The 25517-nt window shown below is 55.0% G+C and overlaps 1 protein-coding gene across 7 annotated transcripts in view; it reads right to left on the bottom strand.

Annotated features, from left to right (window-relative positions):
- AKAP9 (A-kinase anchoring protein 9) overlaps nt 1-25517 on the bottom strand; it is a 91299-nt gene that overhangs the window by 24726 nt on the left and 41056 nt on the right. For 6 of the 7 annotated variants that reach the window (XM_038767687.1, XM_038767694.1, XM_038767689.1 and 3 more), the window contains 8 exons: nt 25249-25361; nt 24116-24294; nt 22368-22594; nt 13364-13526; nt 10735-10947; nt 8572-8610; nt 6802-7034; nt 1205-1324 (listed from right to left, as the gene is read on the bottom strand). In XM_038767687.1, the coding sequence (XP_038623615.1) occupies nt 1205-1324; nt 6802-7034; nt 8572-8610; nt 10735-10947; nt 13364-13526; nt 22368-22594; nt 24116-24294; nt 25249-25361 (1287 nt within the window). The remainder of the gene's footprint in view (nt 1-1204; nt 1325-6801; nt 7035-8571; nt 8611-10734; nt 10948-13363; nt 13527-22367; nt 22595-24115; nt 24295-25248; nt 25362-25517) is intronic. The other variant, XM_038767688.1, reaches the window with a different exon arrangement.

Below are 25517 nucleotides of genomic sequence, written 5' to 3'. Positions count from 1 at the left end.
AGCCCTGGGGGAGAAGTGTCACTCCCCGCCCCTCTCCCTGAAGGCTGCTCCTCTCAACCCGAGCACAAACCATCCTCACAGCTGGGTGGGGCAGACGGCTCCCACGGTCCCCAAAGAGCCTATGGGGCCACCCCTCCAAGCTACCTAGGCATATTGTAACTTCCCAGAAAGTTGGGAAAGAATTGGATGCCTATGAGTCTCTTGCTAAGCACAGCCAGAAGGTTATGGGAGAAAAGCTAAGGAGGGCTTTCTCTCTCCAGAGCCACATCGTAGGGTGGGACGCCCAGTCCCCTTGCCACGATTCAGCAGGTGTCTGGCTAGGGGCAGGTCTGAGTCCAGAGTCACCTGATCCCAAGGGGCAAGATATGTCCCAGGGGAGTGTGAGGGGGAGGTACCCACGGAGCTTGGCAGAGCTGACCAAGACAGACACTCAGTCATGCTGGCTCTCCTGGCTGCAGTCCCAGAGTACCCCTGAGATATGGAGGATCCTCTTCCCCTCACATGGTGGGAGGGCTTATCACCCCCACCTCCCTAGACTTACCAATGCCCCCATAGAGACAGGCCCCCACGCCACTGCCTGAGATGGAGAAAGTCTGCCCCTTCTCTCCATGACAACAGCCATGATAACCCCCCAAGGACCCACCTGACTAAAGAAATCACCCAACGGAGTGTGGCTGGGGGTCCTGTACCGCCCCAGGGTGGAGCACAGTGTTTAGCACGGTGCTTGGCACATGCTCTCTGCCCCCTTCTTGCCAGTTGATGTCTCTTCCTGTACAAGGCTCTCCCTTGCATGCGGCAGGTTTGCGCCTCACACGAGGGTCAGAGGGATGGCCCATCTGCCTGGACCTCTTCCAACCTGGCTCTGCGCCTGGGCAGGCTCAGGCTTCTGTGGGCCCAGCTCCCACTCATTCATTTATTCATTCAATCATATTTATGGAGCGCTTACTGTGCGCAGAGTACTAAGCGCTTGGGAGGGTACAACATAGCAATAAACACATACGTTCCCTGCCCACGACGAGCTCCCAGGGCAACGGACATGCCCTGGGGTCTCCTGGAGCCCGCAGAAAGCCACCTCTTTCCCGGCGGTCTCAGGGGGCTGCTCACTCGTGGTGCCCAGCCAGGGATTCCCCAACTCACCGTCCAAACAGCCTCGACATGCGGCCCCGCCTGCGGCAGATAACACACGGCCGCACCGGACACATACCTCTCGGGCTTGCTCCTCGCTGACCGGCTGGAATCTGGGGACCGCCTTCAGCTGCTCCTCAAGCTTCTGGATCTCTTGTTGGAACACATCTCTCTCATGTTCTCGATCGACCGCCTGTTCCTGCAATCCCATTTTGACAACAGTTTGAAAAATGTTTCTACAGAAGTGCAAAAACAGGTTTCAAAGCTGTTCTGGAGGGACTTCCGCTGCCCGCTCAGAGGCTCCAGGGGAAGCGTCGCCTCCCTGCTGTCTGGCCACTTGGCAAATTCACCACTGGGCAAGGGAGGGGGGCCTGCCTGGAGGTGGTCCCGGGGAACACCAGTCACCCGGGAAACACCTACAGCCAAATGCAGGTTTGCAATCCTGGCACATCTGTCACACTGTCCCCTTGGCCTCCTCCTTCCAGGGCAGCAAGCGGTCGGTGTGGGGCTGAGGTGATGCAGTTGGTCAGGACCATAGATCTGTCTTTGGGTCTGAAAGTGGCCCAGGACAGACCATCCAACACTCCCAATTCTCCCCTCCCCAACCCAGACTCTCCCTAGTGACCCAACACAGACCATCCAACACCTCCAAATCTCCTCTCTCCATCCCTGACTCTCCCCAGTGATGCAGCATGGAACATACAACACCCTCAACTCTCAACTCTCCATCCCTGACTCCCCCTTAGTGGCCCAGAACGGATCATCCGACTTTCCTGACTCTCCATCCCTGTCTCTCCTGCAGCAACCCAACATGGACCATCCAACATCTCAGATCTCCCCTCTCCATCCTTGCCTCTCCCCACCATGAATCCTTGCTCATTCACCCAATCATTCATTCATTCATTCACTCAATCATATTTATCGAGCACTGACTGTGTACAAGTCACCGTACTAAGTGCTTGGGAGAGTACACTCCAACAACAGACATATTCCCTGCCCACAACAAGCTGTCCATACACTACCCCAGCCTCTCTTGAACCTGCTATTTTCTGCTGCCCAATTTCCTGCGAGAAGGCAATCCACAGGCAGAAAGCTCAAAGGAGCTGCAATCATCTCAGTGTGCACTGATGATTACCAAATCTCCCTCTCCAACGGCAACATCTCTCCTTCTCTGCAGTCTCACATTTCCCCTTGCCTTCAGGTACCCCTACTTGGATGTCCCACCACACCTCAAACCTAACATGTCCAAAATAAAACTCCTCCTCTCCCCACCCAAGTCCGGTCGTCCCCTTGATTTACCCATCAGTGTACACAACACCACTATCCTCCCTGACTTGCGAGTCTAGAACTTTGGCTTTATCCTTGACTCATTTCTCTCATTCAACCCACGCATTCAATCTGTCACCAAATCCTGTGGGTTCAACCTTCACAACAGCACTAAAACCCTCCCCTTCCTCTCCATCCAAACAGCTACCACAATAATCCAACCACTTATTCTATCCCGCCTTGATTACTGCATCAGTCTCCTTGATGGCCTCCCTACATCCGGTCTGATATCCCCTCTCCAGTCTAAAGTTCACTCTGCTGCCCTGATCACTTTTCTGAAAAACTGTTCAGTCCTTTATCTCCCCATTCCTCAAGAACCTCCAGTTCCACACGAAAAGCCCATCCCCTTCCACACTCCGTAACGCAGGCTTTAAGGCCCTCAATCAGCTCTCCCTCTCAGCCTCACTGACCTACTACTACAACACTCCGCTCCTCTAATACCAACCTACTCTCTGTAACTCGACCTCGATCTTGCCGCCAACCCCTCGGCCACGTTCTCTCTCCGGCCTGGAACTCCCTCTCCCTTCATATCCAATAAACCACCACTCTCCCCATCTCAAAAACTCTCCTAAAATCACACCTTCGGCCTTCCTAAACTAAGCCCTTTATTTCCCTCACCCCCTCTCCCCCCTGCATTGACTACGAGCATGGCTGTGTTCTCCTTAAGCACTTTGATACTTGAACCAGGCCCACGTAAATATTCTTTTACTCTATTAATTTTCCCCTATCCTTAATCTATCTTAATGTTTATCTCTCCCTGTAGACTATAAGTTTCTTGTGGGCAGGAACGTGTCTACCAATACTGTTACACTGTACTTTCCCAAGCACTTATTATAGTGCTCTGCATCCAGTGATCAATAATTACCACTGATTGACTGACTGACGGTGGAGGGAAGTAGTGTGGCCTAGTTGGATAAAGCACAGGCGGGGGCATCAGAAGATCTAGGTTCTAATCCCAGCTCCGCCACTTGTCTGGTGTGTGACCTTGGCCAAGTTGCTTAACTTCTCTGTGCCTTAGTAACCTCATCTATAAAATGGGGCTTTCATTCATTTTTCATTTAATCATATTTACTGAGCGCTTACTGTGTGCACAGCACCATACTAAGCGCTTGGGAAGTACAAGTTGGCAACATACAGAGATGGTCCCTACCCAACAGTGGGCTCACAGTCTAGAATGGGGAGACAGACAACAAAACAAAACATATTGACAAAATAAAATAAACGGAATAGTAAATATGTACAAGTAAAATAGAGTAATAAATATGTACAAACATATATACAGGTGCTGTGGGGAGGGGAAGGAGGTAAGGCGGGGGGATGGGGAGGGGGAGGAGGGGGAGAGGAAGGAGGGGGCTCAGTCTGGGAAGGCCTCCTGGAGGAGGTGAGCTCTCAGTAGGGCTTTGAAGGGAGGAAGAGAGCTAGCGTGGGCCCCATATGGGATGGAGACAGTCTCCAACCTGATTAGCTTGTATCTTCTGCAGTGCTTAATACTGTGCCTGGCACATAGTAAGCAGTTAAACACGATTGTAAAAAAAAATAATAATAAAGATGTCTATGCTACAGTGGAGGAAACTCCTAGAATGCTGGCTGGGGTCAGAATTTGGGGCCCTGAGTTGGAAGAAAGTGGGGGTGGGCAGTGCTACACCACACAAGGGGCCTGTGCTTCCCAAGTATCCGCAGGAGGGCAAGCGGCTTGAAGCTGTCACTGCAAGGTTTCAGGGGAGAAGTATGACATAATCACTCTCGTCTTCCATGAAAGGAATAACGGAAAACCGTCATTCCGGATCGGAGAGTCCTGTGCCACCAATCAAGACTGAGCCTAGAGAAGAAGAAGGAAGGGTTCTCAGGGTCGAAAGCTCCTTCCTGGGACAATGTCTGGTCCCAGAAGTTGTTGAAGCGTTTGGACCATGGCAGCCAGCCTTGGAGTGTTTGGACTACAGGCTCCTGAACCTGGGGACGACTGAACATGCTAGGTGCCAAGCCAGACTCCTTGCTCAGCTGGGAAGTCCAAGCTGGAAACGCCTACAAGTCACGTGGCATTCTGCAGGTCCACTTCCTTCGACCTCTCTGCCGCACAGAGTACCAGTTCACAATGTTCATTTAGGGTTTTTCCTCCGAGATGGAGATGGTCAGAACATAAAGTCGGTTCTTTCCTGAGGAACCATGAAGAACCTCAATGTTCCCGATCGCTGAGCACACGGACGCATTAGCTCCTGCTCGGGTGAAGGGCTGGAACCCATGGGCCCTGGCACTCGAAGAGAGAAATTCCAGGGTCCTCCCGGCCCCGAGCCCTGGGCGGTCTGAGTGGCAGGGGAGGCGGGTCCACACTGCGAGCCACCTCCAGAACCAAGGACACTTCCCTCCCCCCGCCATGGGATGATGTGGAGATTCTGGTTTGGGAAAGCTCAGAATGGGGACGCCCTTCTAGGAACTCCAGCGAGATGTGACCCCAGGGAAAGAACTATCAGGAAGGAAACATTTCTGCACAAAGCCCAGGTTGGGGCCCAGATCCCCACGGGCTCAAACCAACAAAGCAGCCAGAACCAACACTAATAGCCACAGCCAGTACGGTAACAGGCCTCGGATGTAAGATCCTTTAGACTGAAAGCTAGTTGTGGGCATGGAAGGTGCCTGTTTATTGTTATTTTGTACTCTCCCAAGTGCTTAGCACAGTGCTGCGCACACAGTAAGCACTCATTAAATACAACTGAATAAAGTGGAGGGTGTAAACCAGGCCTCCGGCAGGAGTTCACTCTATCCCTTTCTTCAAAACATCAATTAAAAGGAGCCGGTGATGCTTTTACCATCTTATCAGCAACTCCTCTGTGGTGGAAATGGGCAGCCTCCCTCTCCAACTTCCCTGATGATTCACGGAATGGAGCAAACTCCAGAGGGTGTGTGTTTGGGTGTGGGGGGATGATAAACCCAGCCAGCAACCCTACTCTCCATTCCACTCGCTGCTGCCCCAGAGTCTCCCAGGAAGCAAAATTTTTATCCGGTCCAAGGTAATCAATTAAGAGGACAAGCAGTGGCCAGGCCTGGGGGAAAGAGCCAGGGGCTGAGAGTCAAAGGGTCTGAGTTTGAACCCCTGTTCTGCCACCTGCCTGCTATATGATCTTTACTCTTCTGGGCCTCAGTTACCTCCTCTCACAGGGCTGAAATACCTGTTCTCCTTCCCTCTTAGACTGAGAGTCCCACGTGGGACAGGGATGGTGTCCAATCCGATTGTGCTAAATCTACCCCAGTGCTTAGCACACAGTAAGCACTTAAATACCACACTGATTATTATTATTATTTTTATTATTAGGACAAAGCGGGGCCCGCTGCCTAACCTCTCATTTCGCCATTCTATTTGCCCTCCCTTCTGCTGTGTATCCCTTAAAGTACTTTGCTTCTCGCCCCACCCCAAACCCCACGGCACTTATGTCCAGATCCTTATACTCTGCTGCTTCCTCTCTCGGTAATTTCCTTTAATGTAATAATAATAATTATGGTACTTGTTTAGTGCTTACTATGTGCCAAGCACTGTTCTAAGCACTGGAGTAGATACAAGTTAATCAGGTTGGACACAGGCCCTGTCCCATACGGGGCTTACACTCTTAATCCCCATTTTACAGATGAGGTAACTAAGACCCAGAAAATTTAAGTGACTTGCCAAAGTCACCCGGCAGCTGTGTGGAGGAGCCAGGATCAGAACCCAGGTCCTTCTGACTCCTAGGCCTGTGCTCTATCCACTAAACCACGCTGCTTCTCACTGACTAGACTGTAAACACCTTGTGGGGAGGGATGGTGCCTGCCTACTCTGTTTGCACTGTACTCTCCCAGGGGCTCAGTCCAGTGCTCTTGATCAACACCACACCACTGATGGACTGACTACCGCTGCTGAGTCCTATAAACCGGACAGGAGATGGCACACAGTCCAACCCCACACCATGGGGAGTCAAGGAACATTCTTCCGAGGACTCGCATCTCTCCAAAGGAGATGCAGCTGTGCTCTCCAAAGGAGATGCAGCTGTGGTGGTGGAAGAAATGACTGTGGGCCTGCCCGTAGCTCCGGCTGAGGAGCGTACATCAGGGCAGACCGATGAATGGATAGATGGTCGGGGAGCGAGGCGGGTCCGTGGAGAAAGGCATTAGACTTTCCCCACAGATAACTGGGCACTGCCCTCAGAGCCGCCCCCCCGCCCCCCAAAACCTGGAGGCCTACCGTCATGCGCAAGTCCCTCTGCTACCACAGCCCATGCTCCACAAAGCTGCACCACTCACGCCCGGCTTTCTGGACCGACCGGGCAAGACCCTGGAGCTCCCTCCGTCCCTTCCCCCTCCCATCCCGCCTGCCATCAGACGCACATCCAAGAACTTGCGTGTCTTCTCCAGCTGCTTCTCCAAGGCCTGGTTCTGCTGCCTTAGGTCCACCAGTTCAGCGTTCTTCTCCTGTTCCAGTTCAAGGAAGCGGCTGACCTGCTCTTCCACGTCCACCTCCAGCGTCCTCACTTGCTTCTGCAGGTCGTCGCGCTCTTTCTCTGCCTGGCGCTGTACATCCAGCTTTTCCTTGGCCAGTTTCTCCGTCTCCTGCAGGAACTCTGTTGGCACGGGAAAACGTATGTGCGTTTGGTCTCAGTGCCCACCTGCCCTTCGGTCCATCTGTCTGTCCTACTGCCTCCCAGCCCACTTGGGTCTACCTGCCAACCAGTCTGCTAGACTGTCCATCTGCCCGGCCACTTGTTTGTCTCCCCACCCTCTTTTTGCCTGCCCACCCGCCCGTCTGTCTGCCTCTCTATCCATCTGTCTGGCTGTCAGGATTGCTGTCAGCCCCACAGGAGGGCTGGCCGTAGTGAGCCCAAATGCAGGATGGGAAAGACCAGGGCTTCACCAGAGAAAACAAACTCAAACCTTCCCCAGCCCCTGCCCCCTAGAAGCTGCTTCCTGAGAATTCCCACAGCTGCCCCACCTCCATCTACCAAACTGGCAGAGAATCCGGCTGCGGTGGGATTCTGCCCTACAGGAGTGAACAGACCCAGGCACTCGGGGGATGGGGCCAGGGCACAGCCAGTGGGGCAAGGTCAACTCAGGACCAAGGATGAAAAACACAACTGTCTCCTCACACCCCTTGGGAGGGGTCACAGCACACCTTTGAAACCTTGGACAATGTGGTTCTGCAACTCTCCTGCTGTGGGTCACTATGTGTGAGAGACAGTGGGGGCGGGGGAAGAGGGAGAAGAGGGGAGTAGCCCAGCGTGCCTACCTAGTGGGCAGAGTGCAGGGCTTGGAGTCAAGAGTTCACAGAGTTCTTGTCTCTGCTCTGCCCTGAGCTGGCTGTGTCAGCTAGGGAAACTTACTTAGCCTCTCTGGGCCTCAGTTTCCTCCTCTGTAAAATGGTGAGACGATCCCTGCTCTGCCTCCTTCTTAGACAAGGAGCCCCAGAACAACCAGGGACTAGGGCCGATCTGATGATCTTATACCTTCCCCAGAGCCCAGCAAAGGGCTTGGCGCATGCTGAATCAAAGCCACCATCATTATTAGAGAGAAACGACACAACCGACACAAAAGTCTCCTGAAGGAACCCGCTTTCCCGCCTCAGGCCCCATTTGGAGGCTACTGGAGCCCCAGTCCGTGCCCGTAGAAGCGAGATGACACCACGGCTCCCGCCGGGGGCCGTTTCCGGGACCGCTGCCGCCAGCCCGCCAGCTTCCACACACCTCATCTCCCCGAACAGATCCAGGGCCCGCCAGCCCAGACCCAAGCAGGCTCGCCCACACAATTGGCCGGTTAGTTGATTCACAGGTTAGTTGATTCACAGGTTAACAGAAACCCGAAAGCTCAAGACCCTTTCGGTGTCGGCCTCCTGACTCTCCTTCCCCCGGGAGAAAGGACAGGTTGAGGACAGAGTTGAGGACAGAGTTGCACGATCACTGCAAACAAAAGCTGCGTGCTCTTGGGGTTGGAAGAAGCGGGGCGCCAAACGGAAACACCGCCAGGGAAAAAGAGAACACCAGCTCTGTTGGGTTAGAGAAGCCCCCGGCCTGCCGGCCCACCCCCAGCACAGCCCCGAATTAGTCCAGCAGAGCAGCAGTGGTCAGTGTGCCGGGCAGAGGCCGGCCATGCAGGACGCAAACACACCTGCTTGGAGAGCTGCATGAACTGCAGCACCTAGCAGCCCTGCGAGAACAGAAAAACAAGATGAAAGGGCAGTCGTCCCGGGCCAGCTGCAGGGGAAGGGCATGATGGAGAAGAGAATATGGAGCCAAAGTTAAGATTGCCAAGGGTTAATGACGTAAGCAATGTGATGACATGTCTATGTAGTTTCTTTCCGGGAAACACCCTTTTCACCCAGAATATTGCTGAGAATCTGGTTCCCAGTTGGGAATGTAGAACTACATCATTGGACTGGCCGCAGGGTCACATGGAGGAACCAGGTGCTGGCTGCCCTCCTGTGCATATGTGCGTGGACACACACACACACACACACTCTCTCTCTGTCTCTCTCTCTCTCTCTCTGTCTCTCTCAGAGCTGGACCATCCTACTCCAGACTGCTCCATCCCTGATCCTCCCTAGCGACCCAGCACGGACAATCCGACACATCTGACCCAGCAAGGACCAGCCAGCATCCCTTAGGGAAGCAGCATAGCCTAGTAGAGAGAGAACGGGGACGGGCCTGCGAGTCAGAGGGACCTCAGTTCTAATCACTTAACTTCTCTGGGCCTCAGTTACCTCACCTGTACAATGACGATTTAGACTGTGAGCCCTATGTGGAACAGGGACTATCCACACTGAAGAGCTTGCATCTACTCCAGCGCTTAGAACAGAGCTTGACACTTAGTAAGCACTTAATGCCATCATCATCATTCCTGACCTGCCCTTCTCCATCCCTGACTCTCCCTACCAGTGACCCAGCATGGACCACCCAACATCCCTGACCCTCCCCTCTCCATCGACGGTGGCTCAGACCAGTGGTGAGCCCACTGTTGGGTAGGGACTGTCTCTTTATGTTGCCAACTTGTACTTCCCAAGCACTTAGTACAGTGCTCTGCCCACAGTAAGCTCTCAATAAATACGATTGATTGATTGATTAATTGATTGACTGGTGGCCCTGCCCAGGGTTGGGTCTGACTGTCCCCATAGAGCACAGTGGGAAACTGGGTTCTAGCTGCCCTTCTAGACACCCACCCTCATGGTCAGAGATCCATCCAGCACCCCTGACTCTCCCCTCTCCCTCCCTGACTCTCCCCCGGACCCAACACGGGCTACTCATCCCTGAATTGATCCACTTGCCCTCCAGGGCACCCCAGCTCTTGCCACAGGGCAGGCATGGAGCAGGGAGATGGAGCTTGGGTGAGATACATGCCCGGCGGCTGCTGTTCCAACAGGTTTTCTGATCCGATCCGGTCCCGCCTAAGCAGGATGCAAGATTACGGCAAGCACAGGACTCTGCTGATCATGGCCTGTGGCCATGCCTGCTGCAGGGGCCCGGGGACAATGGCGCTGTGAGGACTTGGCTCACACTGGGGGTGCGGCCAGCACTTGACCACTGCCGGGTCTGCCACAGACTCCTGCTCAGCCTCTCGGGAACCCCCACCCAGTCCTGAAGAAGCACACCCCCGACCCTTGCTTGACTCCCCAGAGACACCCTAGGAAATATGACAGCTCTTTCTCCTCTTCAGTGGCATCGGCGTGGTTTGAAGCTGGAGCCTTCTCTGGGACCCGGTGGGGATCACTGGAGCGGCCCAGGGGGACTTGACCACAATCGGACGCTTCTCCGGCTACGGTTCTGCCTGCAGCCCCGGGCAGTCACAGTGCCACATGTGCCCTGATCCCACCCCGCTATGGGCTGGGGATGTCATAGCCGACCCCACCCACTGCCTCCCCAACTCCAGCGGCCAACCCAGGCACAGACACCCCGGGCCAGTGGCCGACCCCAACACAGTTGGACCCCGCCTCTCCCCCAGCAGCAGATCCTGGCACAGACGGCCCCCACCTCCTTCTTCCCTACAGTGGCCGACCCCAGCACAGACAGCCCTCCCACCCCCATCCCCCAGCAGCAGAACCGGGCACTGACAGCCACCACTTCATCCCAGTGGCCAACCCCGGCACACATAGCCCCCTGCTAATTTCCCCCACAACAGATGGCCCCCATCTCCACCTCCAATGTCCGACCCCGGCACAGACACCGCCCCTCACCGCCAACTATGACCCAGTCTGGCACTGCCAGAGGCCCCCAAAAGCAAACCCGACATGCCGTAGCGGCAGAGTGAGCCGCAGGGAAGCAAGAAGAGGGTACGTACGCTGCTCAGCAGGGCCTGCCTCCGCGCTCAGGGCTTCTTTCTGCCGGGAGAGCAGAGCCTTCTCTTCCTGGACCTGCTGCCTCTCGGCCTCCAACTCCTGCAATCTGTTACCTGCCCGCAGCAGCTCCTGCTCTAGCCGGCCGATCACATCCGTCTTTTCCAGGACTTCCCGCTCGAGGAGGGCCTTGTCGTCCGCGTAGCCGTCGATGACACCTGGGGGTGATGAGCAGGTCAGCTGGGGGGTGGAGGATGGAGCAGGGGGCCAGTTGCTCCCAATCCCTGGGGCCCTTTGCAGCCTAATTACAGTATTTTATCACCTTCCCACTCTGCATTAAGCCCTGTGCTCAGGTTGGAGTAGATCCATGACCATCAGATCAGATAACAGTCTGTGAGGGAGGAAGGAAGAGAAGGGATCTTCTCCCCATTTTACAGAGGAGGAAACCAAGGCCCAGAGAGTGATTTGCCCCAGGTCACCCAGCGAGCCAGGGGCAGAGCTGGGATGGGAACCCAGGCCCTCACACTCCCAATCTGGCACCCTCCCTCAGTGGGCCACACTGCATAGGGTCTAGAAAACATCAAGCCTCAGTGTGTGACATGACAAGGAGGCAATCAATCAATCATAGGGTAGTAGCAGAGCCTAGTGGCAAAAGCCCGGGCTTGGGAGTCAGAGGGTGTGGGTTCTAATCCCGGTTCTGCCATGTGATTGCTGTGCGACCTTGGGCAAGTCACTTAACTTCTCTGTGCCTCAGTTTCCTCATCTATAAGATGGGGATTAAGACTGTGAGCCCTATAAGGGACAGGGACTGTGTTCAACCCGATACCTTGTATCTACCCCAGGGCTTAGAACAGAACTTCTGCACATACCATACCATAATTATTGTTACTATTATTGAATGCTTACTGTGTGCACGGCACTGTGCTAAGCACCTGAGAGAGTACAACTCAACAATATAACAGACACATTCCCTGTCCACAATGAGATTACAATCTAAAAGGGGGAGAGAAATATTAACATAAATAAATAAATTACAGATATAGATGTAAGCGGGGCTGAGGGCAGAGGGCAAATCCAGGGAGCATGTTAGGATGACGCAGAAGGAAGCAAAGAGAAAATGAGGGTTTAGTCAAGGAAGGCCTCTTGGAGGAGATGTGCCTTCAATAATCGACCTTCCTGCACAACCTCATGGGAATTGGCCCCGGGGTCTCTCCCCTAACCATGGAAACGCGCATGCCCAGGAAAATCTCCCTGAGAAGGGCTGTTTTCTGTCACGGATCAGGGCTGGCCCTCAAGATCCATCAATCATTCCTTCTGTGGGTGGCAACTGCTGAGCATCTCCTAACTGTGAGGTGCTGCGCTAAGCTCACAGGGGAGTGCAACTGCAGTAGTGGCTGCAGCTGCCAGGCCCACGATCCAGACACGGCTGTCAGGGTTGACCGACTTCTGCCACGCCAGGTTTCTCGAGTGTGCCCTCCCCACCTCTCCGGAGCCTGAAGCCCGGAGCCCAGAGCCTGGAGATGCAGGCCTGGATGAGGCAGTGGTCGCTGTTCCGTGAAGACTGCCCGCAGGCTCCCTGTCCCCCGGCTCCTGCTCGCAGACCCACACGCCACGGACCGGTGCACGGTCGCTCTCAGCCGGCGCTCCCAGGGAGGAAAATGCAGCCAAGAATTCCTCTGAGTTTCACAACCATGAACAGCATTTATGGAATGCCAGCTGGGTGCAGGGCACTGTACTGAACACTGGGGAGCATCTAATAGCAGGCACAATTGCTGCCTTCAAGTAGCTTCCAGTCTACTGTGTAAGAAGCACTGTGCTAAGTGCTTGGGAGAGTACAATGGAGTTAATAGGCATAATCCCTGCTCTCAAAGAGCTTCCAGTCTACTGCATGAGGAGCACTATGCTAAGTGCTTAGGAGAGTAAAACAGAGTTAGTAGGTGCAATCCCCACCCTTGAGGAGTTTCCAATTTACTGCATACAAAGCCCTGTGCTAAGTGTTTGGGAGAGTACAGCTGAGATAGCCAGAACAGTCCCAGTCCTCAAGAAACTTCCAGTCTACCACAGGCAGAGCCCCATGCTAAGTGTTTGGGGGGTGACAGAGATAGGAGACGCAAAATCACTGTTGTAACACGAGTGGTCTCAGCTGGACCTGGACCTGGGAGGGGACCCTGCCCATGACCAGGGGGAGGGGAGGAGCTGGGTCCCGTTGGCTTGGCCAACAAGGCCGGGAGAGAAGCCGGGGACAGATATGACCCATAACATTCCTGCTCTCACTCCACCCCCTTGGACTAGGAGCTCAGTGGGGGACAAGGACCCTGTCCAATCTGTAAAATGGGGATTAAGACTGTGATCCTCAGGTGGGACGTGGACTGTGTCCCAACCTGATTAGCTTGTATCCACCCCAGTGTTTAGTACAATGCCCGGCACATAGTAAGCACTTAAATACCATTAATAAGTAGTCAGTGCCGAAACAATCCCCTAATTATGACTGAAACCCATACCAACCGTGAACACTGCCCCCGCAGAACAATTTGAGCAAAGAAAACCAGTTCCCGCTGCTAGCTGGGCACCTTAGGCCTCCCCACTCCCCACCCCCTCGGGACTGTCCCTCCACCCCCCGGGCTCCCCGCTCACCTTCGGCTTTGCTGAGCTCCTCGGCCAGCTGTTCCCTGGCCTTGCCCTCTTCCCGGAGCCGCTCCTGGAGTTCTTCTTGGCAGCGCAGCAACTCTGCGGCCTCCTGCGTCTGGCGGGACGACTCGCGCAGCAGCTCTGTCTGGGCCACCCTGGCATGCTCGAGCTAGAACAGAACACATGAGCATGGTTCAGGAGGGTGCTCGCCAGGGCAGCCCTCCCCTTCATCCCCCACCGCAGGTATGGCGATGGACCACAAAGGAGCCCCCGTCCTGGCGTGAGCGTGGCCAATACGGAGTACAGCCAACATCCCCGGGCTGCTTCAAGGCCCAGTCACACTTGAGAGATGAGGCCCAGTCAGACTTGGCATGAGGTGGGTTTTGGTCTGAGTTCCTGCAGCAAGGACCTTGGGAATGGGCCAGCTCTCTTCTCTCAATGGCTTCGTCACCGAACCCTCACTCCTGAAGCCTGGAGCTCCCTCCCTGCCCTCTCCCCACACACACTTAGAGCTTTCCTGATTCATTCTCCCGCACTAGTCCCTCCTTCCAGCCCCTATGGGCAGATCTCCAGATCTTCCACCACCAGCCGCTTGTAGAGGCTCTGTATTGCTCTATAAAGCTCTTCTGGTGGTTCAGGGAAAAGAGCCGGGGTCTGGGACTGGCAAGACCTGAATCTGAGTCCTGGTTCCGTCTGATGGGGCCAGGCCAACGGCGTTTAAGATTCTCGACCAGAGAACCCCTTAGCACCTTCCAAAGAGTTGGACAGGCTGACAGGAATCCTGAAAACTAGATGGCCTACAAGGACGGCAAAGACCACAGGGGATAGTGTGCCAACTGCCCACCAGGTCCCAGGATTATGGCCCGGTGGTGGCACTGTGCTGCTATCACTGGAAATGTCAATTAATCCCTCACATAATCCCTTCGGTGTGCTACCTTTCGGGCACGGTCCCCTGCCCACTTGCTGCTCCCTGGGCCCCGGCAGGAACGCGCCTGGTGGGGCCCAGAGCCCAGAACCCATCATCAACAATCAATTTCACTACTTGGGCTCGTTTCCTTGCAGGTGCCCTCACTGGAGCCCTCAGGATGCCAGAGCCTCAGTGTCACTGGAACCTCTGGACGCCAGAGCCTCGGGAAGTAGGAGCTCCCCAATCGGGCAGCAGGATGCTGCATTTAATTTCCCCCCACGCACTGCCCAGAGGAGCGCATTCCTTCCCCTCAACAGGGGCAGGACGAGGCAGTGGCAGTCCCCAGGCTGGGTACCCTGACCCCAGCCCCCTCACTGTGAGGACGGCAACTGGGCCTCTGGGCGACCTTGGGTAAGTCACTTAACTTCTCTGTGCCTCAGTTACCTCATCTGTCAAATGGAGAATTAGACTGTGAGCCCCATGAGAAGAGGGAAGGTCTCTTGGAGGAGATGTGCCCTCAATTAGGCTTTGAAGCGGGGAAGAGTAATTGTCTGTCGGATGAGGGGGGAGGGCGTTACAGGCCAGAGGCAGGATGTGGGTGAGGGGTTGGCAGCAAGATAGACGAGATCGAGGCACAGTGAGGAGGCGAAGGAGTTAAGTGTGAGGGCTGGGTTGTAGTAGAGAGTAGCAAGGTGAGGTAGGAGGGGGCAATGGGATTGGGTGTTTTAATTGAGGCATGAACTGCGGGCCAAGGTGTGGGCTCAGAGCTGCGGCAGACACGGGGTGATCGGATCAGGCCCAGTCTAGATTACCAAAATGAAAGGTAAGCTCATTGTGGGCAGGGGATGAGTCTGTTTATTGTTATACTGTACTCTCCCAAGCGCTTGGTACAGTGGTTTGCACATGGTAAGCCATATAAGCTCACTGTGGGCAGGGAATGTGTCTGCTTATTGTTATACTGCACTTTCCCAGGTGCTTAGTACAGTGCTTTGCACACAGTAAGTGCTCAATAAATATGACTAAGTATGACAATGATCTCTCTCCCCCTACACACACACAAACACACACACACACACACCCAACCCCAATCTCCCCGAGACCCTGAGTAACAATTGTGCAGGTGGCCCAGCTAGGCCCAGCCCAGCCCAAGCGCTAACCCACCACGTTCGGCCTTTGCCCTTCCTGAGAGTTTGGTGTTCATGATCCGATGCAAAAGAACAAATATTGGCTTAATATAAAAGGAGAAAATTGAGCTCCTCCTCGAATGGCTCTGCCTCCTATTTCAGGGAGGTGACAGATGTGCCGTAGAAGACTCCTGTTTGAGCTCACTAAGGTAAGCGGCCCCAGTGAATCCCCTTGTCCCTTTTCACAATCCTTGGTCCCTAAAGGGACTCTGTGGCTCTGCCAGAGGAGGAGGAATATCAGTGTCTCCTTTCTGGTCAAGCAGTCAGCTGACTGCAAACCACCTCTCGGACCTGGGACCCGCTCTCTGGAGGAAGGACACCCTCAGAGCGACGAGTTTGAAAAGCTTTGCCTTTCTCTTTGGGACAAACGCTGACTGAACTGCCAGGCTAACTCCTTGGGGGTGTCAAGGGGTCCCCATAGCAACCAGAGAGCATACCCCTTTAACCCGAGTACCCGGGAGGAAATCATCCCAGCCCACCAACCCCCTACGGCCGGTTACAGATGAGTAAGGTTCCAGTCCCAGGCGTCCAAGGGGTTGAGAGGTGGGGAACGAGCAGACCCTCATCCTGTGCCTTATTGGAGCAGACTCCAAACTCACCCACCAGCAGGAATGGCGGCAAATGCCATTCAGTCATGCTGGACACTGGCTGGCCACGGTCGGAGACGGGGCAAAAGCCACAATCTGAGATTCTCCCCAACTATCCACTTCCCTATTCATCTTCCTGCCCAAAGCCCTGTCCAAACCCCTACCACTCTGAAACACAAGACAGGAAGCAAAGGCATGGGGAGACTGGAAGCCAGAGGACCTACTTATTAGAGGGTGCCGTGAGGAGCAGCCCCGGCTGGAACCTGAGAAACAGCCGCCCAGGACACCCAGCGCCGGCCAGAGCGGCACAGCCAAAGCAGTGCATTGCAATGCAGAAGTCCAAGTACAACAGATGCCAGGGGCCACTGCTGCAGATTAAGCCGAAGTTCCCCACGGCCCAGCCCACTCCTCCATGGCCCTCGACGCGCTGTCCACCACCACAGCGCCCACTCTGACCAATACCAACCCGAGACCGAGAATGCCCACCGGACTTACGGAGTACGGTGGGGTCGGCAAAGAGATTTTGGACACCAGCTTCAGGAGGTGCCCATTTCTCCCACAACTGCAGCGAAGAATGGACGTGTTGATCACAATCGCGTTACTCAGGTCCAGGCCCGGGCTGAGCGGGAAGGGGCTCGGGAGCGGCACCCGCGACTCCACCTCCAGGACATCCCGCTCATCACCCTGCCCTTCCTCCCACGACCCCCTCCACGTTCTGGCTGCCTCCCGGTACATCCGGTAGGGCTCCATGCCGACAGCTTCACCGCTGCCCGTTGGCTGGCTGGCCCGTGCTCGGTTGGCCGGCCCGCTTGGGATTCCACTGGCAGGCTGAAGGAAGGCTGGGCTCTCCCCTGGTCGGTCCCTCCCCAACTCTGAGACCAATGGGAGACCGAAGAGCCGCCGATCCAAATGGCGAAGGGCCCGTGGCAACCCAGAACAGGGAGATTCCCAGACTGAAATGGGCGCCGGGTGGCCACTCAGAACAAAGAAAGCCTCATGAGCTTCTCAGTGCTCCACACGTGGAAAACCGCAAGCAGACGTGGTCCACAAGCCTCGTGGTGATACCACTGGGCCCTCTGACCCTTCCCCGCGGCTGACCACCCACCAGCCAGGGATGCGGATGGGAAAAGAGCAACCTCCTCATCGCCGACAGACCAGGGGTGTCAGGACCCAGCACCACTCCTGGCTAAGGCTGCCACCACCGCCAGGTAGTTCATTCGAGAGGAGGAGCTCTGGGTCGGTTTCCCTGAATGGCCAGCCGGACAGAGGGAGGGGGCGGGCTGGTTCCGGGTGGCGAAAGCCCTTCAAGAAAGCTCGCGGCCGACCAGTCATCTGGGCACAGGGAGGGAGGGAGCGGTTTACTGCCCGTGGACTTGCGTGGTCCTGTGTGGACACTGCCAGGAGAGTTTGTGTCAACACACCCTTCTCAAAGCTGCCTGGCGAGATCCACCCTCCACGTCAGAACTTCAAAGGGCACTACCTGGGCACTCGTGCCTTAGGCAATGAGTCAGGAGCCTCCCCACTTCTTTCCCCAGCTAGGACGGGTGACATCCAGCTCCAGCACCAACTACTCCTATAGCGGAGCGAGAATTCTTCGTTAGCAGAAGGCGCTCGTTTTTTGGCAGCAGACAGGAATGACAGGTCAGCCCCCCGACTGTGGAGATCCAGAATCCCTAAGGTGAAAATGCAAAACCCCAAGGCTCGGGGGTGAAGGGGGAGGGACCCAAAGAGCAGTGGTTCATCGGATGACTTGCCTGACCCAAGAGCGCTAAAGGAGCCATATACCTCTCAGTCTTCCATGCTGACAGAGAAGAGCTAAGTCAAAAGACCAAAATCCTGCGCTCCAGAATTCCCGGTCCATTCCGGGATAGCGTTAGTCAGCGTGTTCCCGTATCCAGGCAGGCCGAGGAAGCAAATTAAACCCAAACTTGACCCCATCCAGCTTGGGAAAAAGTGAATGAATCAATGCTGCTCCAGATTGTGCCTTCTGAGTGGCATTTGGCTATTTCCAAATCCCCCAGAATTCCAAGTTTTGCCATCTCTTTTCTCCGAGGAATGCATTTCAGAACCAGGAAGTCTCAAACTAAGATACCCTACCCTGCTCCCTGACCGCTAACTCCATTTCTACCAGGACCCTCCACTTACAGCCAAACACCTGCTCTGTACTCTGCACTCATCCAGGCCCCCAAACGCAACTCTCTCACCCCATCTGCCCGCACACCAGGCCGCCAGCCTAGAATGACCTTTCTTCTCCTCTTCACCAAGCCATTTCCCTTCTCTGCCTGAAAGCTCCTCCTTGAAGCCCTCTTGGATCAATCCCTCCTGATCCCAAAACCTCCTTAACCCTTTAGGGGGTCCAGGGACCAATGGGCTGCTCATGCCAATGCAGGGAGCAGTGGGCCGGCCTGGAGAACGCTGGGGCTGTGGGGCTGGGGTGTTAAGGGTTAGGGGCCGTCAGGCAGAGCATTCATTCTCTCATACCACCCTCAGGGTCAGAGCCAATTGGCCGTGGAAGCAAGTTGGCAGCAAACACCCATAAATCTGCAAAGTAGATGGGAGGATGAAAACAGTGCTGGAGTCTCTGGCTTACTTAATCGGCTCTTCTCGGGCCCAAGGCTGAATTGCCATTTGGTTAATCAGCTAGTCTGGATCCAAATTGTAAGCCTCAAACTTGAGAGAGCTCGTGGGCGAGCCACAGACACCAATCTGCCTTCACAATCTGATCCCAGATAGCAAATGTCTCCATCCCCCCTTCTGCTCCAGAACCACTGGATGATTGGGCTGCAAGCAGCACCAGTGCCCAACACCATCGCTGCGCACTCCCCCTCACCACTAAGGATCTCCCTCTCCCCCTCCCTCCCTCCCACCCCGCTGGCTCCCACAGTCCCCCAGTCGAGCAGCCCAGCGGCCTCCAGAACAGAAACCCAAACACCACGGCAAGTTACACAGAGGCAGTCGGTCACGGTGCATTCTTACACCCAGGTCCCACTGGGACACTTGCTCAGCTAGCACACATGTGATGAGATACATACACCCCACCCCCACAAACACACACATGCATACAGCTAGCCCACATGTAGCGTGGGGCAAACACACGGTCACTAGGGTCGAGACACACACATACACACACACACACAAACACACACACACATTCTTCTGAGGGAAAGCTAACTGGATCAAATACCAGGTCTTACCCCATGGCCTGTGGCTCCAGCTGGAAACCATCCCATCCTGGGGGGTGAGGAGGCGAACACAGAAAAGAGGAGGGGGCTAGTAGGCTACCTGCCTCTGGCCATGCTAAATTAGGGCTGAGAGGCCTAATGGATAGGATGCAGGAAAAGGGGTTTTCCCACTGGGGTCCACAGGTGAGGACCCCAGGGGAGCAAGGTTTTGAGCCCTGAGCGGGGAAACGGTTAGGACGAATGGCAGCAGAACTACCCCAGCATCTGAAAATCTGGAAGGAAGGATCCAAGGAGCAGGGGAACAGAGAACCTGGGGTCCCTAGGAGAGGAGTGGAAAGGAACAAAGAGATACTTCTGGGAAAGTAAAAAGAGTCCTGGGGAAAAGTATCATTGGAAAGGAGAAGGCGGTCTTCAGTTGGAATTTTCTTACATTTGGGCCATGAATACCTCGTTAACAACCCTTTTATTCCCTCTAGACTATAAGGTCACTGTGGGCAGAGTACATACCAACTCAGTTGCACTGTACTCTTCTAAGCACTTGGTACAGTATTCTGCACACAATAAGAGCTCAATAGTATTTATTGATTGAAGTACTCTTTAACCCACTTAGAGCTCTGACTTTTGTGTCCAGAAAGCAGATGATGGCTTTGCAGGGAGGGACAGGGGGATGAAAAGGCAAGGCTAACACTCCTCCGAGCCTTCTGCGGCACCTACCCCTCAGGAAGAATGGACCCCAAACGATCTCCTTGCTCTTTGGGGTGCTGAGCTGAGAGTCAGGGGGTGGTGGTAGGTTGGTGGGGCTCCCACATTCTTGTCCACGCCCGGAAATGTACAACTGAAAGGCTTTAGGACCCTGTGGACAAGATGGGGAACCCGGGCCTTCTTACAGTGGCTAGGGATCCGTTCTGGCCAACCACTTCATCACACTAGAACCTCTGGCTTAGACTGCTCTTTTCTCACAAGAACCGGGCCAAGTCACCCAGGAGACCAAGAGCAGGGCTGAGTCTCCCCGAGTCTTCAAGCCCAACCCCAGTAGCGAGAGAAGCCCAGCCACAGAGGTCAGCAGAGAGAACGCCCACCAGCAGGCCCTTGCCCGGTCCCCTCGTTTCCAAGCCGGAACAAGTCAACAGCCGGCCCCTGCCTCGATGGTCACCTCACAGAACTAACTCCCCAGGGCAGGTAAGACCATTGGATATGGATAATCAACTGACCCCCCCTGATTCCACACCCCGTGAACGTTTCTCTGTCGCCTTCCCTGGTAAAGGGGAAGCTCCTTGTATGCAAGGAACACGCCCTAGACGTCCGGGTTTCCTCCTTACTGAGAGTGCCCCCTGCCAGCTGATCATCATCATCATCATCATCAATCGTATTTATTGAGCGCTTACTATGTGCAGAGCACTGTACTAAGCGCTTGGGAAGTACAAATTGGCAACATACAGAGACAGTCCCTACCCAACAGTGGGCTCACAGTCTAAAAGGGGGAGACAGAGAACAAAACCAATCATACTAACAAAATAAAATAAATAGAATAGATATGTACGAGTAAAATAAATAAATAAAAAGATAGAGTAATAAATATGCACAAACATATATACATATATACAGGTGCTGTGGGGATGACCCATGCCCTTCACACAATCAATCAATCAATCAATCGTATTTATTGAGCGCTTACTGTGTGCAGAGCACTGTACTAAGCGCTTGGGAAGTACAAGTTGGCAACATATAGAGACAGTCCCTACCCAACAGTGGGCTCACAGTCTAAAAGGGGGAGACAGAGAACAAAACCAAACATACTAACAAAATAAAATAAATAGAATAGATATGTACAAGTAAAATAGAGTAATAAATATAAATATAAATAATAATAAACACAAGGCACGCCGTCCTCCCGCCAACTAGACAGGTTTATCCAGTCGCTCTGAAACATCACCCTCTGAAGAGTCTCAGCAAATGCAGACGAATGCTACGAAAACTCCAGGGGGTAGCCCCCCCGAACCCCTGCTCTGCCCACTGGGCAGGGAATATGTCTATCATATTGTTTTACTATACTCTCCCAATCGCCCAAGCACTTAGTACAGTGCTCTGCACACACTAAGGGCTCAGTAGATATGACTGATTGATCTTCTTTCCCAAGCCCCGTGACCCTCTGTCTACCGAGTAGACCCCCTCAGCTCTCCCCATCATCCCCAGCACTATGTCCCTGCCTGCCATCCCTCCCTGCCATCCCCTGCACTGTCTCCCTTCAGCTCTCCCCACCATCGCCCTACACCCTGCCATGACAGTCAAAACACACACACACACACACACACACACACACACACACACACACACACACACACACACCCCGTCAGACCCAACAAAGCACAAAAGGTGCACAGGGAACAACAGTGTGCAATGGCAGCGAGAGGGCAGTCAGGACCCCCAGTAACCCGAAAGATGAGCAACAAACCAACTTTCGGCCGCTCTTTGGGGTGCACCGGGAAGTTCTGGCCATGCAGTGCTCACCGACTCCCCAGACCTGTTCAGGCCAGGCCCCAGCTGGGGAGGGGGGATGAAAACCCTGCGGGCTCAGACACTGCTTGGAGTCCAAGTGTGGCAATCGATTCCCGAAGTTCAGGTAAAACACTCCCCAGGGAAAAGGAAGGAACTGAGAGTCAGAGCAAGCCAGGAAGAACTTCCAACAACTCACGGGGTCATGGCCGGCCTGCTGCCCCACTCAATGAACTGATGCCATTTACTGAGCATCCACGGTGTGCAGAGCACTGTTCTGAGCTCTCGGGAAAGGAGTTGAGTTAGTCGACACGATCCTTGTCCTCGAGTAACTTGTAGTCAAGCAAGGCCCTGCCCCGCTGAGCTGCACACTTTGCCTCCAGCGGCAAGTGACAGGGAAGGGGACAGATGCAAGAACCCTGTGATGGGGAACCCCATCCATTCAATTTCAGGGTGAGCGACAGATCTGCCCAACTGACACCAGCAATGGGTATATTCCTCGCCTGGCCTAAGCCCCGCCCGCTCCCCTCACTGCCTTTCCCCTGGACCCCCAAGATTCTCTGAACCCCCCTCGGGGCCACAGATGATTTCTGAGGGCCGAGCGGGGGACCCGAGGAGAGCCCCGAGGTGGGGGCTCTGAAGCTGCAGGGGCCTCACCTGGTCGCTGGTGGTGTTGATTGCATCCAGCAGCTTTTCCACAGCCGCCTGGAGTCGGGAGCTGACGTTCAGGGCCAACTCTTCGCTCTCGGGGCCCATGTCCGGGCCTGCCGAGCCGCTCCGCAGGACCAGCTGACACAGGTCCTCTCCTCCACCGGGAGCCTCCGTCCATGGGTCGGGGGTGTGACCTGGCCCCTCGTGTTCCAAGAAGGGGGCGGCAGGATCTCCTGAAGGCACAGTACTGCTCGTTACGGAGAGACACCGCTTGACGTTCTGACGCACTGTGAAGTTTGGGGAATCAGACTTTGCAGCCGATCCAATACAGAGATTTGAAGGCGACTAGCGGCAGGCATAACAGCGGCACCCAAGAAAGTGGGAAATGCTGGCCCAGTGAAAGCTATGGAAACAGCAGCCGTGGTGAGTGCTTGGCAAGCGGGCAGGATTGAGGCGGCAATGGGGACGGGGGGGACTGGATGCTCCCAGCAGCTCCACACTCCAGCCCTTCTTCCAACCTTTTCCTGTCAGAGACTGGGGACACAGGGGAGTGGAGGGGGCACCGAGGACAAAGCCACCACACAAGCCCCTTCAGAGCTGCTGGCTTCAGCAGGCCCAAGCTTGCAGCTGCCATCAATCCAGGCTGCAAAAGTCAATGAGACGCATGGCATATCTGCCTGTGAATGCTGACATTCTTCTTGCTCCCTTCCAGCAGTCACAGAGAGGGATGGGGAATCTTGTGAAAAGGAAGGAAGGGTGATTGCCTGCGAATGGGAATTAGTGTGGCCTAGTGGAAGGAGCACGGGCCTACCAGCTGGAGGACCTGGGTTCTAATCCCAACCTCCACCATTAGTCTGTAGTGTGATCTTGGGCAAGTCCCTTAATTCTCTGTGCCTTTTACCTCATCTGGAAAATGGGGACGAAACATCCGTTCTCTCTTGTACTTAGACTTTGAGCCCCAGGTGGGACAAGGACTGAGTCCAACCTGATTATCTTGTACCTACCCCAGTGCTTAGTGCAGTGCTTGGCACACGGTGAGGACTTAACAAGTGGCATAATGATAATTCCCAGCCAAAGTCCATTCTGCTCTTCCTGGCCAATCCAAGTCCACTTGGCCCTTGCCAGCTAATCAAAATCCATCCTGCCAACTCTCTCCCCACCGGAGCACCCCAGCGGCACAGAGGGGCTCAAGAGAGGCAAGCAGAGTGGGGCTCCGCCCGTAGTGTCTGCCCCCCACCACTGACTAGGCAGGCCCTAAGTCAGTCCAGAGTTATTTCTGCAAAACCCGTCACCCCTTCTTCAAAGGGGCAACAGCTGCAGCAGACAAATGCTGAATGCTTCTCCAACTAGACCCACTGCTTCCTTTGAGGATTTGGCTCGGGGAACTCTTCCCCATGTTTCCTCCATCTGGACCCTATGAGGGGAGTGCTAAAAAGGGGAGAGAGTCAGGGTTGAGAGTCCTCTGGGTTTCACCTAAACTTCTGGGACAGCCGGGGAGGTGATGAGGGGAAGATACCGGCAACCATGCCCTGTTCTTCCAGGCCAGGTTGGGACTAAGAGGAGCAGAGACCCAGAGCACTTCCCAGTTTCCAGATGATGTGTGCCTATGAGGCACAGCAGAAGTGACACTAGGAGAGAAATCTCCTTCGACAGCAGCCCCCAACAGTCCGACCTGTCGCAAGCTGGGAAACACGTGCCCAAGGGCAGACCCCTCTCCTCGCCCCCCTGGCAACCAACAGCCATAAAGCAACTACCTTCAGGGTGGGTCTCGCAGGGGCGGGGTGGTGTGGGCCCCTCGGCTGCCGGGCCTCCTCCAGACCGGTTCAGCATTCCCAGGACGTGGCGGCCGATGGTCTCCTCCGCCGCGACCGTCGTCTTCGCCACCTCCAGCAGTCCCTTCAGGAGCCGGCGGTTAGCCTGACGCAGGGCGTGTCTGGCCAAGCGAAAGAAGTCGCATTCAGACATTCGCTCTCCTTGTGACCACGTGAGGGTGGGGAAGAGAGGAAGGGGGGGTGGATCTCTTCCTCTCATCACTGGGGTCATGGGCCAGTGGGACCAGGCGAGACCACAGGAATCAGTGTGAAGGGGAGCCTCCCTCTTTTTTGTGGTGAGCTTCTGGACTTCCAGAGCGCTTTTGCTCTGTTATCCCATTTTAATGGATTGGGAGGGGATGTCGGTGAATGTAGGGGAGAGGGTCCATCAGAGGAGAAGCCTGAGAACATTTCCTTAGCCCATGCCCAGTCGCCTCCTCATATCCCAGTTGGGAGGGGGCAGGCAAAAGGTGCTCCACTTCACAGTCCAGTTGCAGGGAAAGACATATGGCCATATGGCCGACCATGGGCAGGCGAGAGGAGCAACCCTGTTTCAAATGCCAGCCCGAAGGGTCCAGAGAGCTTAGCCGTAGCAGCGGAGCACCCCAGGATAAGTGCCCGAAGACCGTGAGCCCAAAGAATGGCTAGATGGCTTGGCCTAATCCACAGAAGCGGCCCCCAGTCCCCTTTCCACAGCTCTGACAGGGCCTGGCGGGAGGATGAGTGGACACCACGTACAGCTCGGAGTCCAGAGTCCAGTCTGGCTCTGCCCTGAGTGGCTATGGGACCTGGGGCAAATCGTTTCACCTCCCTGGGCCTCAGTTTCCATTCCTGTAAAATAGGATGAGATTCCCTACTCTCCCAAACTCTTAGACTGTGAGTCCCATGTAGGGCAGGATCTTTGGCCGATCTGATTATCCAAAACCAAATCCAGTGCTTGGCACACAGTAAGCACGGAATCCAAACCCCGATTACTACTGTTCACATACACATTACTGGAATGAAAGTGAAAGATCTTCGACTTCCTGCCTGGCCTTCTGTCAACGGCAGCCCGGGGTAGGGTTCCCTCTGCGTACCTCTCTGCAGACAGGCCATCGGGAGCCGTGTCTTCCGCGTTCCTCTCCCGCTCCTCCCCACTGGGGATGGGCTCCTGGGCTTCCTCAGAGAGGTCAGGTTCCTCCTGTGTAAGCTTGGACAAGGGCAGGGAGGACAAGAGAGACAAAAACCCCGTCATCCTGGAAGCGGCACCACATCCTTCTAGGTGCCCCAAGGAGAAGCGGCCAGCTGCCCGGCGCGGGGCCCGGAGACTGCTCAGACTAACTAATGTTTAACCACACATTGAGGA

This window comes from Tachyglossus aculeatus, chromosome 2, assembly GCF_015852505.1.
Source record: "Tachyglossus aculeatus isolate mTacAcu1 chromosome 2, mTacAcu1.pri, whole genome shotgun sequence".
Lineage (NCBI taxonomy): Eukaryota > Metazoa > Chordata > Mammalia > Monotremata > Tachyglossidae > Tachyglossus > Tachyglossus aculeatus.
Note: the sequence above shows the minus strand (reverse complement) of the source record. Positions and strands in the feature narration are given on the sequence as shown.